Source organism: Canis aureus, chromosome 9, assembly GCF_053574225.1.
Source record: "Canis aureus isolate CA01 chromosome 9, VMU_Caureus_v.1.0, whole genome shotgun sequence".
NCBI classification, from domain to species: Eukaryota; Metazoa; Chordata; class Mammalia; order Carnivora; family Canidae; genus Canis; species Canis aureus.
In genome coordinates, this window is record NC_135619.1 from 35,194,269 (window position 1) to 35,208,952 (window position 14,684).

Here is a 14,684-nt window from a genome sequence, read left to right on the forward strand (position 1 = left end):
CCACGGTCAGTATATCTATTATATTCTGAACCATTTTATCTTTTTTTTTTTTTTAAATTATTCGTGGGAGACAGAAACACAGGCTCCATGCAGAAGCCAGAAGTGGGACTCGATCCCACAACTCTAAAATCACACCCCAGACGGAAGGCAGGTGCCAAACCGCTGAGCCACCCAGGGACCCCTTGCTCTAAGCCATTTTAAAGTAATAACTATTTAGCAAAGCATTATAAGCAGACACTGCATTGAGTCAATTACCATAATAAAGGAACATTTCTAGTCACTAAAAAAGTTCACCCAGGTAATTTCCTCTTAACTTCTTAGGGAGATGAGAGCAGGTATGGGAAGAGTGTATGGAGTGTGAATTAAAAACAACTTTTTTTTAATTATTATTATTTTAAATCCCGTGGAACCCTGCTGCTCACAAATCGGGTAGCAACATCCTATACACTGGCGGGGTGTTCCCAAAGCCTTCAAAGCTGAAAACACCCTGTAAGGCGGCGGCAACGAGCCAACTGTCCAGAGTCCTAGAGGTCTTCAAGCTTCGGAGGACCGGGTTTTGGAAGAGGAGGCGCCCGGGGCTGGGCTCCTCGGCGCGGTGACGCGGGCAAGGCAGACGGGCTGCGACCCCGGGAGGAAGTTCTCTCCGGGCCTCTGACCACCCGCACTACCGGGCTAGGCTCGGGGACCCGGACTCCTGAGTTTCCGGGATCCCCCGCGGCCTTGGGCTGCAAGGGCTGGGGACCCTGTGCTGCAAGTTTGGGGAAGGAAACGAGAGAGAGCGAGCGAGAGAGAGAAAATAGAGCTGCTCCTTTAAGAACTTCCCTTCCCTTTTACTCTATGTTTACATAACACGGGGCCGATCCCCCGCGGGGCCCGAGGGGGCGGGGCGGGGGGCCGCGGGGCTCCCACCTGCCCGCGCGCCTGCGGGGCGGCTCTGCGCTCCTGCCCCCGCCCCTCCCCCGCCCCGCCCCGCCCCGCCCCCGCCCCTCCCGCGCTCGCGTGCCCCCTCCCCTCTCCCGCGGCGGGGCTCCGGCGGCGGCGGCGGCGGCGGCGCTCGGCGCGGGCAGGTCCCCCTGCTGCCCGGTCCCGTTTGTTGCCGAGTCCGGCTCGGAGCGGCAGCGGCAGCGGCAGCGGCGCGCGGAGCTCCCGGGAGCCCGGCGGGGGCCGCCGCACCGCCACGACGGAGCAGCCCCGGGACTGGCCGCCCCGCGCCCCCTTCGCCGCGGTGCCCTTCCCCGGCGCGCTCACCCCCTTCTCAGGATGGGATTGTAGCGGCGGCGCGGACTCGGCGGGGATCGCGGCGGAGGCGGCGGCGGCGGCGGCGGAGGCGGCGGCCGACCGGGGCTCCATGTTTTCCCCCGGCCAGGAGGAGCCCTGCGCCCCCAATAAGGAGCCGGTGAAATACGGGGAGCTGGTGGTACTGGGGTGAGTGCCGACATCGCCCACCGCGGGAGCCCGCATCCCCGCGCGGGGCCGGAGCGGTGCTCGGCCGCTCTCCGAGGGACGCTGGGGGGCCGGGGGCCCGCGCGCGGGGATGCGGGGATGCGGGGACCGCCGGGATGCGCCCCCCCCGCGGAGCGCGGCGGCCGGGGGCAGGCGCTGTGGCAGGCCGTGTGGCGCCCCCGCGCCCCGGGGCGCTGCGCTCGGGGACCGGGTCCTCGTCCGGACCGGGCGGCGGCGGCGGGGAGAACCCTCGTTCCACTTCCCGCGCGCCCTGGGTCGGGGCGGGGGCGGGGGCCGGGGCCGGGGGAGACCCCTCAGTTGGCGAAGCTGAAAGGCCGGTGGGGCCGGGTCCCCGGGGGCCCCCTGCCCGGCGGACGGCGACCCCGGGTCCCGGAGCTCGGCGCGGTGGGCGTCCGCGGGCGGCGCTCTGCATCTCGTTACGGTGACCGCCGTGGGCAGCCGCAGCCCGGGGGCAGTGAACTGTCTGTGACCCGGGCGGGCAGGCGGGCCCCGGGCTCCGCGGCGGCGGTGTCCCGGAGGGGGGGCAGGGACGCGGCTGCGCGGGCCGGGGCCGCGGGGGCGCGGGGGGCGCGGGGGGCGCGCGGGGCCGCATCCCCACCGTCCCGGGCCGCGGCCTCGCCGAGGTCCTCCTGGCGGCGGGGAGCTCGCCCGCCTCGGCTCCCTCTCCGCCTGTGAAAACCACATTTTGAAGATAGTAATTATCTGCAATCGTTAAACGGCAGCAATTAGAGACTTCATCTACTTCCTGAGTTTCCTTGTGACATTTCTATTGTTTACCCTTAATAAGCCGGGAAAGAGGCTTCGCAGGATTAAAACCGGATAAAGTGGGCAGTGAAAGGGGAGCAGCAGCATGGGGAGGAGGGAGATGCAGGAACACTCGGGAGAGGGAGCAACTTGGATTGAGTTTTTGGAGAAGAAAGCATTATTTTCCGCTTCGGGATGTGTCACTCCTGGGATCCCGCGCTTTTGTCCTCCGTTCAAAGACTTGTATTCAGACGGTCATGGGTGCTGATAGGTAGGCTTAGCCCACGAGGAGCCGAGGATATGGACAGACTCAGGGAACTCTGAAAACCGTGTTTTGATGACTGAATACCTTGAAGTAAGTGCAGACTGAAAAATAACTTGGAAGAGAGGAATTTTTAAGGGAAGCTTCCAGACACAGTACAGCTGGAAGTTGTCTAGTTCTCCTCACTTTGTTGCTACAGCATTAAGGGGAGTGTGATTGGAAATCTCATTACCTATTTTGAGGTTTGCAGATAAGCGGTTTTTCTCACCTGCGTGGTAATTGCACTGAAAAGACAGATGTCAGGGTTCCCTGGAAGGAGAGCTGGGTGACAGGGGAAAAGCAGGAGGTGAGCCTGTCTTATGTAACCTCAACCCAACCTAATTTTGTGGAGTTTGGTTTTGTTTGTGTGTCTGGCTTCAAAGTATGTTTAACATACTTTGTGAACCTGACACGAGAGATTAATTTATGCCAGAACCTTATTTCATTATTTCCTTTTGAGGAAATCATTGTTGAGATGTTTCAGAAAAGCAGTGTGCGAGTGGGCCTGGAGAGGTTTTGTGTTTATAGCTGGAAGTGCAGGGCGTTGCAAAGCCGTGGAAGGGATTTATTTATACCCAGGATTGTCCTGGTATCACAGGCTTACTCTGAAGTAGGCTGTGTAATTACATTGCTCATTGCATGTGCTTTGTCCTTGACTGGTGGCTTTCCAGGAGACACTTAAGTGTGACATAGTTGGCACTTTCATATTTGGGGGCCAGACACTGAGCAGTTATTTGTGCACGTAATATGTGCCAGCACTGCTGAGGCACTGAGGATCCAGCAGTGAGCAAGGAGCTTTCATTTTAGTGTGGAGTGGTAGGCATGAGCAGAGAGAAACATGTAAACAAATGAATAATACATGGCAATCTCAGGTGTTGCTAGGTTCTCAACAGAAGGTGGTTAACTTAGGGAATGTCTGCCCTAGATGGGTATTGCTTTCTTTAGCTGGCGTTCCAGGCAGGTCTCTCTGAGGAAGTGAAATGTGAGCTGACATCAGACCGCTGAGAAGATACTGGTCAGATTATTGAATACTTGAGAAGAATTGTGGTCTTTTTTCTTTTCCCTTTTTTTTTTTTTTTTGAGAGTAGATTTCAGACTTTCTAGAAATATTGGACACATTGAAGAATGCTGGGGAAAGAGTGAATAAATAGGTAGACTTAAAAGAGACCCTTACTAATTTGTTTCCTCCCCTCAGGACTTGAGGAGGCAATGCCCTCCCTCTTAAAACAACAATAACAATCAAATAATTAATATCGACTTTGCATATCTGATCACCTGGGACATAATATTGATAGAGAATTTCTAGTAGGTTTTATTGATAAAATTAATCTTGACATCTAAGAATGGCCAATACTGATGCTGATACAAGCTTTTTCTTTTTTCTTTTTTAACTTGTGTAACTACCTTTCTGTTCTCTTCTAAATTTCTTCTTTTTTTCCCCTCTTCTATTTTTTTTTCTCTTCTAAATTTCATAGTTAGAATTTTAGAAATCCTGGGGAGCAGACTGAGGAACTATATATATACATATAGTATATTTGCCTATATATGCATATATATGTATTGTGAAGAGCTATATATGTATTACGTCTATATCCGCATGCAGATATATGTCTTTTCATGCATTCTACAATGTTAAGGGAATTGCCAGGTAGTTAGGATGTTAGTAGGGTCATCACCTTCTCAGTGGATTAGTGGAATTTCATTATTTCTGGATTCCAGTCAGTGAATGTATCATGCCACAACCCTTTGTTGTACCCATTATGTAATTCAAGGTCGAGAAAATGACTGGTCTAACTGTCAGGTCTTTCTTGCTATTCATTTTAAAGCTGGCTGATGTGTTAAAGTTGGGAAGACGTGTCTGGATTTGAGAGGGAGTTCAGTATAGTGGGGAGAGCATAAAGGAACAATCAGGAGACCCAGACTAAATCTCTGCTTTCTTGCCAACTAGCTTTATGACTTTGTCTTAGTCTCTTACTTTGTCTCTGTTTCTTTGGAGGTAATGAAATATGATTGGGTTCAGTAATCTTTAAGGGCCCTTCCAAGTCTATACCCTGTGATACTACTGCTCCTTGGCTCAAATATGGAAAATGCAGTTTACATTCTGTTAATACTCTTAAGGTGATGGTGTTAGGATTCTAATGAGAATGGTCTTTAAATAGAAGAAAAGACCAATGCAGTTACTTTTTTTGAAATAAATATGTACAAAACAGGCTTTTTTAAAAAAAGTTGTAATGATATGCATATATTTGGCTCATTGGTGTCCAGTTATATGTGAAGGCATTCAAATTTGCTAAAACTTTCTGTTCTAAACTTAAGAAAGGCACAAATGTTTTACAACTAAGCTAAATAGGCTGGAAAAGCCAGCTTAAGAAAGAGATCATCTGGATGAGATTTTCAAAGTGAAGGGGGCTGAGAGGTCCTAGTTGTACCTTTAGCCCTTTTATTTTACTGATGAAGAAGAAACTGAGGCTCCTGGAAGGAAAGAGATTTGTTCAGGTTCACAGTTGAGCTGGATCACCGGGTCACTGTTCCCCACTTTAGAGCAGATTCCAGTGATGCTGTTAGCTCCTCAAAGCTTCAGATTTTTTGTAACTTGCATGGGGGGCGCTGAATCCCTTTCTGGATTCAATTTGAGCATGCAGCTCTCTTGCTGACTAATGGCCCATCATAGGTTTTTGGAAAAATATTGCTTACTTTTAGTTCCCCTCACCTCACAGTTGAGTGGATAATACATTATACAAGGCTTTATTTTTAATTTGATGCTTCACCAAATGTATTTTTATTGGCTCTCCCAAACAGGATCTTCAGATGGAATTCAGGAAATCCTTAAACTGGGTTGGGGAGGAAAATAAAGGTCTATTTTCCCTATAGTCAGAGTGAAATTTAGCAATTGCACTCAATTATGAGCATAGGCAACAAATAGAACTGCTGCTGGATTTGCTATTTACCACATTAATACAGAATTGCTTATATTATTGTGTCATAACTTAAAACTATCTTGATAACTAAGCATAATTATTTTTACTTGTAATTCTTTGTATTTTATATTATGCATTTAAACCATTTTTTTTTTTTTTTTTGAGAAGGGTTCAGTAGGCTTTACCAGACTGCCAAAGGGATTCTTGGCACAAAGATGGGTTAAAAACCTCTACAAATGAATGCTTATCAGTATGACTGAAAATGAAGTATTTTAGTGGAAATTGATCAAGGTCTTCAAAAGACTAAAAGGTCAGGATTGGTGGTGGGGGAACCTACCTTTTTTCCTTTGGATGGTGCAGCATTCTATCAGATAGGAGAAGACTGTTGCTTGAAGAGTTTATGGTCTTTTCTTTTTTAAACAAGCAGCTCCCGATTTCTATATGCTGTTTTTGTTTTAACCTTGGCACTTTGCCTTGACTACCCCTCCCTTTGGTAGTAATAAGAAACCTTAAAATATACCCTAATACTTTTCTTTTTCTCATCCTCCTCTCTAATTTGGGCCCAAAGACTTCAAACACTGGTATCCTTTATAGACTAAAAGGTCTTTGAACTTTTTTTTCTTATAAAAAACAAAATCTTTACTGTCACTCGGCATGTGGGGTGATCTGAAGAGCTCAGATCTGTTTGTGTGGATGAAGTATCTAATTCTGTAGGCTATTAATGGTCATGATGTTACTAGCTTTGGGTTGCTATATTTTCCTTTACTAACTTTAGCCTTGTTTGGAGTATGTGGCTGTCTATGTGGTTTCTTGTCTGACTTTCTCAGATTTATTTGTTTCTCTCTTTGACACATCAAGACTGACAGCTTCATTAGGACTTTTCATTTCTGGTTGTATTTCATCATGTGATCCATATTTGGGGATGCTTAATATAAACAAAGCTAAAACCAGGTTGGTTCGGGTCCTAGCAACTTTACCAAACATATTTTGTTCAAGAGATAAAGCACACACCCACAAAACACTAACCCCCCTCCCCCCACATCCCAGTTGCTGTATTTGAGGGAGAGCAATCTTGTCACACTGGGGCAATGATTTTGTATCTGCTGTCAGGAATCAGCAGCATAGCGTCCAGAAAATAAGTTATGTGGGGCTGTGTTGGTTGGCTTTTGAATGGAGACAACAGCAGCTTGGTGGATCTCGTTGGTGTGAGAAAAATAACTGAAAAGGAAATTTGAATGTTGTTTGACTTAAGATTTCTCCTGGGATGTGCAGAGCCTATTTTATAAAAAGAAAAGTGAAGCTAAGAATGATTCAGTTATTAGTTCTCACTGAGCTTATTGTCATCTTTGGCTTCTGGAAAATAAAATGATAAGAGCAGAAGGTACTTCATATTTTTTAGCTTTGTCTAAATCAGCAATTCTCAACCACTCTCAAACTACCTCATACATAATGATCAATTTTGAGTTACATGTCCAGTAATTTATGACAAGTAATCAAATGTTGATCTTTCAAATGATTCTGAGATGCCCCTTTAATAATGTCCATTTTCACCCACTTGCATTCTGATGTTTTCTCAAGTAGGAGAGAAAGGGGTGGAGCTAGGTCAGGCAAGCCAGGAATGTATTCATTCAACAAATATTTATTGGGTGTCTACTCTTCCAGACACAGAGAAGTTAGGACAATCACGTTCCCTGCCCTCGTGAACTGCTATCTTATTCTTGTCACAGCTCCTCAGTGACAATCCAGTGTATAGTGGATTTATTTATTCTACAAATATTTGAGCATCTCCTGGCATAGGGTGCGGTGCTTGGCACTAAGGGATAGTGCTGAACAAGACTGGTACGGTCCCTGCCACTTTCGAGCCTGTAGTCCAGTTAGAGAGATAGAAAACAACCTATAGAATGTAGGGTCACCTAACACTGTGCCTGGATGAGAATAAGATGGCCGGGAGCAGGTAAAAGGGAAAGAGAGTTCTAGGCAGAGGACACCCAGTGTTCCATGACCCAGAGGTAAGTGAGTGTGCATGCTCCTTTGAGGAGCAGAGAAAAGCCCTGCGTGGCCAGGAAGAGTGATTGAATTAAATAAGTGAGCCATGAGGAGGGGCGCAGGTCATAATGAACTTATAAATCATTGGAAAGATTTTTGGATTTTATCCTAAGGGCGTGGGAGACCAGAGTAGGGTTTTTAGCTCTGAAAGGAGAGTGGGGAAGGTACTTCTATGAAGGGTGATGCAGCCTAGGTCAAAGGAAAAAGAGGTGGAGGGAAAGGCAGAGGCCAGAGCCCCCAGGAGACAGGCAAGGAGGGAACAGTGTGAGCCAGCAAGCAGCTGTTTTAGTTCCAGATTCTGGTTCCTGTCCCTCCTGAAACCTAGTTGCACCCCCTGTCCAGAGCTCTGTGTGTTTGGCCATTTGTGCAGTGCCTGCTCCGGCATTGTCACATACAGAAGCCGATGAGACAGACAACACTTCACCGGGGGGTTGGGGGAAGAGGGGGGCTTACCTTTTAGGGGAGGGGTGGGCTGTGTACCCGAGTCAGCAAACAGATAGCTGAAACGTGTCATTTCAGAGGGTGCTATGAGGAAAATAAAGCAGGACAAGGGGGAGAGAGTGAGTGAGGGGGTGGGGTAGGGGACTAGCAGGGTAAAGAGCCAGGGACCGGGCAGTGGGAGGCCCTGGTAGGCTGAATAATCAGGGGCGGCTTTTCCAAGAAAATAATCCCGTGTCCTCCGAGAGAGCCCACCTTGTTCAATTTTTATTTACTTTTTTTTGTTTAAGCCACACTGAGTGGGTTCCGCTCTTACAGCCAGAGCATTATATTAGCGAAGGAGGCAGAGTACATAAACACATAACCGAAGGGAAAATAGAAGTGTAAACAAACACAGGACCTGTATTTAACATCCCTAGAGACAAACGTGGTTCAGTCCACTGTGCTCCTGCCGTGTGCCCAGAGTGGTGGTCGCGTTCCTCTAGGCTTCGTTGAACTGCTCTGGTTTCCCCGTGACGCTGGCCGCTGCAGGGCGGGGACCCTGACTTGGCCCTACCTCGGGGTGTCAGGCGCACCTTTCCAGGTGCACAGGAGGCACGCACCGAGTACCTGGCAGGAGTGGGTTTGTGTGGCGCGCTCCAGTGCCCCTCTCGGCACAGAGGAGCCCCGGGGCTCAGTGAATGGTTTTGGATATGGAAGCATCGCACCAGTTCTGTAGCACAGCTGCGGTTTTGTCAACAATCCTCCCAACCTTAAGGGCCCCAGTGAAAGGCTCCCTGCTGTGACACTAAACAGGGACTTTACCGACATCAGATATTCCAGTTTCAACTTTTGTTTGTTTTTCATTTTGTCAGTCACCTAACAGTCATTTTGTCACCTGCAGAAAGTTCTGCCTTGAAGGGAAGCCGGCCATCTGTTCTGATTCCACCAGCTGCTCCGAGCTGCATTGCAGTGTGCCATGGTGGCGTTGAAAGGCTGTGGTCATTAGTGCCTGTTAATGATGGCTGGAAATGCTATGGAATACAAGCCTCTTGGATGAAAAACCTAATAAATATGCATCAGGGGTATTTTCAGCGTCAGGTTTAAGACTATTGCAAGTCATTCTCGATTGAGGTTTTATTTCCAGCCGTCCACAAAATGCATCTCACTCTCAAACATTTAACTCTGTTCATTCCCTGCTTTTGTGCTCATGCAGGCTCTCTTTTTAGGATAAGAATCATTATTCCAAGCTTTGTGCTTCCATTCTAATTGGTACTGGCAGAATCCAACCAAGCAGGCCGTTGTGTGTTTGGCTTCTAGGCTATTGGTGTGAAACTCCTGTTTACTATTATCAGGGGCCTCCTTTCCCGTCTACCCCTGGAATTCTTGTGCTTCGTGCTATGTGGTTATAGAACATTCTTTTGACAATCAGAATTTGGGATGTGTGAACAATTAGGGTCTCTGAGGTACTTGATTGATGAACTGATTACCTTAAGGAAAGGCCCTTTCTACACAGGGACCATAGACACAAAGGAGTGTGCTTCACACCAGATCCCAGAATTTGACACAGACCAGATCTGTGCCAGAGTACATTAGATTACACTGTAGTTTGGGTACTTTTGTTATTACATGCCTGTGGATAGAATTCAGAATGGAATTTGTACTTTTGCCTAGTAGCTATTTATCAGTTATATGGGAAAGTTATAGTACAGATAACTGTGCTATTTGTCAGCACTTTATACTTCTCAGTATATTTTTTCACATGCCTGAACTATTTCCACTTGATAAACATTTGTTGGTTTGACCTTGAAATTGTCCAGTGGGAGAATTGTCACCTTGTAGCCATGTTGTTGAGACAGACACAACCCTACTTTCCCAGTGGTCTTGTAGTCAGTTGGCAATCAGGTAAGAGAACTTGGGGTTTTGACTTCATCCTGTGTTCTTCCCCTGTAGTCTTCAAATATAGCCCATAGGCGTTCCCTGTGTGTCCGTGTGTGTTTGTGTGTATGTGTACGTGCACTGGACCTCCCATCAGGAGGCATATCCCTGCCCCCTTGAATCTGGGCAGCTTTTGTGATTTGCTCTGACCTGCCCATGTGAGGGAAGTGACACTTAGTGACTTTTGGATGTTGCCTTAAGGGGTGTTTGTTGTGGCCCATGTTTTTGTCCTCTGTGTTAGTTGGCTAGAGCTGCCATAACAAAATACCACAGATTTGGCGTCTTCAACAATAGAAGTTTATTTTCTCATGGTTCTGAAAGCTGGACGTCCAAGATCAAGGTGTTGGCAGGTTGGGTTTCTCCTGAGTCCTCCCTGCTTGGCCTACAGACGCTGTCTCTCCGTGTCCTCAGCTGGCCTTTTTCTCGGTGTGCCCACCCCTGATGGCCCTTCCCTTTGGTTTTAAGGACACCAGGCACATTGGGTTACAGCCCACCCATATGACCTGATTTCACCTTCATTACCACTTTAAAGACCCTCTCTCCACGTACAGTCACATTCTGAGGTGTCCTAGGGGTTAGGACTTCAATATATCAATTCAGTCTATAATATCTGCTTAGAAGACAGCCTTTAGATGAAGTCCTACTGCCCTGCTGGAGAGACTGGCCCTAGCAGGTGAAAGATTGCAAGAGAAGAGGCCTCCCAGCTGAGGCGGCTGACCTGGGATTGAAGTTGTTTTAGATCCTTCAGCCCATCAAGCTGCCCGGGCCGCTACATGGAGCAGAGGTGAGCCGATTCTCCCAAGTTTTGCATATGAAGGAACCGTGGGTGTCTGTTGTTTTAAGCCACTATGTGTTGAGGTGTGTCCTTACACAGCAGTGGACAATTCAGATACCACCATACTCCACGGCATGTGATTCTGCTGTCAGACCTGACAGACTGATAGGAAATAATTCACTGAGCCTTTGTTGAGTTTTTTTTGTTTCCTACAGGTTATTGATTATTTTAATAAGCACAATTTCAGCCTTTTAGATGAGTTATTCCAGACACTAAGCATTGTACGGTCTGAAAATCTTAGCTAACGCATTTGCGGAATAACTTTATCATGTGTAAGTCATCTCCGAGTCTCTCTGCATTCGTTAATCTCCATAATCAATATTATCTCCTGAAATTCATTGAGAGCACGGCAGGTGAAGAATGGCCCAGCTTAGCTGAGAAGCACGCTTCTGGTACGCTCGAACATAAGTCGCTTTAACCCAGGGAGCTAATGCATGACACAGATTTTTAGGCTTTTAAAGGCCACCTGACATGAAATAATAGAACCCATAGAGATTTGAGTAGGGGAGGTAATCTGTACCAGTATCCTGCAGGTACCAGCCGATGGATGGGCCAGAAGAATGTTTTAACACTGCAGTTGGGTGGTGAGATGACAGGATGAAGAGCTCATTTGTGTCAGATGTACCTGTCTGTGGCTGTCAGCAGTAAGAAGGAAGCATCGTTCCTGAAGTACTTTACAGGTCTCATTCGCACCACGGAGATGGATTATGTGCGGGGGGAGAGGCAAGCAGAGGCAGCCGAGCTGCCCGCCACCTGCACTGTTCTCACACCACCACACATGTAGCATCCCCCAGTTACCACCTCCAACCGAGCACCTTGCCGTGAAGAGAGAGAAAAAGAGATTCCTTAAAAAAAAAAAAAAAAAAGAAGACTTTATTTATTCATCAGAGACACAAAGACACAGGCAGAGGGAGAAGCAGACTCCCTGCAGGGAGCCTGATGCGGACTTGATCCCAGGACCCTGGGATCATGCCCTGAGCCAAAGGCAGACACTCAACCACTGAGCCACCCAAGTGCCCCAAGAAAAACAGAGTCCTGTAGTAAAGTGAATATAACTTCTTGAATTTCCCTAAATTCTCTTTAGGGAACTTTAACATTTGCCATTTTTAATCAGAGGACCTAAAACATATAAAATGCAGAGTTTTGCATTCAAAATGTATAAATTCAATGTAAAAGGATTTTTAAAAAAAGATTTTATTTATTCATGAGAGACGGACAAGAAGAGGCAGAGACACAGCCAGAGGGAGACGCAGGCTCCCTGAGGGGGGAGCTTGATGCAAGATTTGGTCCCAGGATCCTGGGATCATGACCTGAGCCAAAGGCAGATACTCAACCACTGAGCCACTCAGGCATCCTTGTACAAGGAATTTAAGTAAAGTTCTAAATGATCTGTTTTATAGAAACAATATAATCCAGTGGCTTTTAAAGCTTACCACTACACTAAGACTTTTGGGGTACCAAATTGAGAGATAGATGTGTTTTATCTCATGTATCCTCTGTGTGAGTATGTTTAATTAAAAATAGGAGCCACTGTACACGCTAGAGATTAAAGCACTGACAGACACACTAAGTATCAGCCACACAGGAGGGCTGAGTTGATGCTGCTGTTATTGCTGTTTTGATGCTGCTGCTGTTCTCACATGTAGGAACCCACATAAGCAATGCCCTCTAGGGGCATACAATCTGAGGTCAAGATGCATAACTTAGCAACAAACCACACTTGGTGTAGAGGGGGGCTGGATGGAGGCAACTGTTATTTCCAGTGCACTGGGTGCTGGATTCTGTTAGGGGTTTTGCTTGATCTGTCCCAGGAATTAGATTTTATTATTCGGAAAGGGAAGTGAGGCTCCAGTTCCAGTCATTCACCTCATCAGTGCTGGGTCCTAATTTGAACGTAGGTATGTATGTATTGCTTAGAAGCTTGTTTCTCTCTGCCAAGGTGAAGGTCAGAGACGTGTGTATTCCTGAAAGATGGGGAAGGATACCCTGGAGCAGGTGGCCTCAGAGTGGAGTTTTGAAGGGTGACCTGGTGTTTTATAGGGCAATAGTAGTAAAGACATGGGGTGTTTGGCTGGAGGCTAAGGTGCTTGAGGAAGGAGAACTGTCAGCGCATCAGCAGCTAAGGATGCAATGGGTAATAGCCGAGTGGTCCCTGCCTTCATGGAGCTCATAGCCTGGCACAAAGGACGGACTTTAACCAGATGAAGCCTGGCAGGTGCAGGCAGGAGATGCAGGGTTTCATGGGGCGGTAGCGCAGGGTAGAAACCTGGGATGTGTTAGGAGGGAAGGATTCCATTTAGGCTGAGATGAGGAGGGGAGTAGGAATTAGCTGAGAGTCACAGGGGGAGAGTGTTGTGTCTAAGATACATTTAGAAGCTGAGTGACATCTGGCGAGTTTGGAAATTGGGGGGTTGGATGGCCAGTGTGATGAGAGAGACGTGAGAGGAAGGTCCCCTTAGGGGCCCTGTGAAGATTTCAGGCCTCTGGGATTGGGAAGCCTTGGCATTTGGGGAGGTAGTGCTTGTGGAGCTGGCAGGCAGTTTCAGTCTTCTGAGCAGTTGTCTTAACTAATTCTCGGGACTGGTTGGATCTCCTACTGGATCTGCATTTTCTCTTGTAGATCATGTCCCCCCTCCTTGTCTCCAAGGGACAGTGGCTCCCACCAGGTCTAGCGATGAGGCATAGTGGTGATGGATAAAGTGATCATTCATTCACGTACTAGTGTGTTTGGGAAACTTACGCAGGACCCATGAATGTGTTGGGGCCGGACCCCACCGGTCGGAGCAGATCCAGATCCTTTAGACACTCAGCCTGCTGTCCTCTGGAGCCACTTTCCCTGAACCCAAGGTTGGCATGCCTCGCACATCGATCACCGGGTAGAGAGGACGCACAGCCCATGGCCCTCCTTTCCCTGCCCCGGGGGGGCTGTGTGTGCTAACCTTGCGGTGAATCCCTGGGGCTCGGCTGGCTCTGGCTGAGCCGTGCCGACAGCAGAAGTGTGGGCACAGGTGGGACCAGCATGGCCCATAGAGCAGCGCCTCTCCTGTTGCCAGGAGAGGGGAGCAGAGCAGATTCCTGTCCTTGTAGTCCATGTGAGGTGTCTGCCGACTGGCCTGTTTGCTTCCCGTTGCTCCTACATCAGCTTCTGCCTCACCTTCAGGGCGCTCTGCTGCTTTTGAGTTGAAATGGAGATCCCCTATCAGAACTGGGTGTTGTTCTGTATGTTGGCAAATTGAACACCAATAAAAAATAAATTTATTATTAAAAAAAAAGAACCACCATTTAAAATCATCATTAAAGAGGGAGCATTAGCGTCTGAGCTTTCGCTTTTTTTTCTGCATGGATGAGGAAATTCCAACTAGGCTGTTGCTTCTCAGCCACAGGTTCTGTTTCTTTGGCGCACAGAGGTGCGCAGAGGGCCTGTGCATCCGACGTGGTGGTGATGTCTCACTGCCAGGTCCTGTGCAAAGTGCTGCTCATGCATTTAAGTTCTGACCAAGGCAGATGGGTGCCATCACTAATCATTTCATAGATGAAGAACTTGAGCCATGCATGCCCGCCAAGATGCTTGTCTGGCATCACTGGACTATCGTGTGACTGAGCTCTGACTCAAACCCAGGCCTGACTCCAACACCCTTGTTTGTAAATCCTGTCTCTCTCATGTGTGTGTGTGTGTGTGTGTGTGTGCACGTGTGCGCATGCAGTTTTGCATCTTTATTTTTTAGACAAACCCTTTCCATATGGCATATTCTCATTAAACACAGTGACTCAGAACCTCACTCATTTAATGAGGTCACTAGTGAGGTTAAAGGTGTTTTTTTTTGAATGTTTACAACTTATATGAACCTTTTTTGGGGGAAATTGCTTACATATGTGCTTTGCCCACTCATGTATTATGTTCCTAGTTCGCTTAAAAAAAAAAAGTATGCGATCTCTAGGGAATAAAACACGAATCCTGCTATCTGCCACCTTATTTACCTGAATATATTACAGTTATGTTCAAGAAAGACCTGCTTTATAA

The 14,684-nt window shown here is 47.7% G+C and overlaps 1 protein-coding gene across 1 annotated transcript in view; it reads left to right on the forward strand.

Annotated features, from left to right (window-relative positions):
* The first annotated feature begins 1,213 nt into the window (after positions 1 to 1,213).
* Positions 1,214 to 14,684, forward strand: part of PELI2 (pellino E3 ubiquitin protein ligase family member 2) — a 177,840-nt gene continuing 164,369 nt past the window's right edge. Inside the window, exon 1 of the mRNA XM_077909398.1 lies at positions 1,214 to 1,425. Within this exon, the coding sequence (XP_077765524.1) occupies positions 1,349 to 1,425 (77 nt within the window). The 5' untranslated portion in view covers positions 1,214 to 1,348. The remainder of the gene's footprint in view (positions 1,426 to 14,684) is intronic.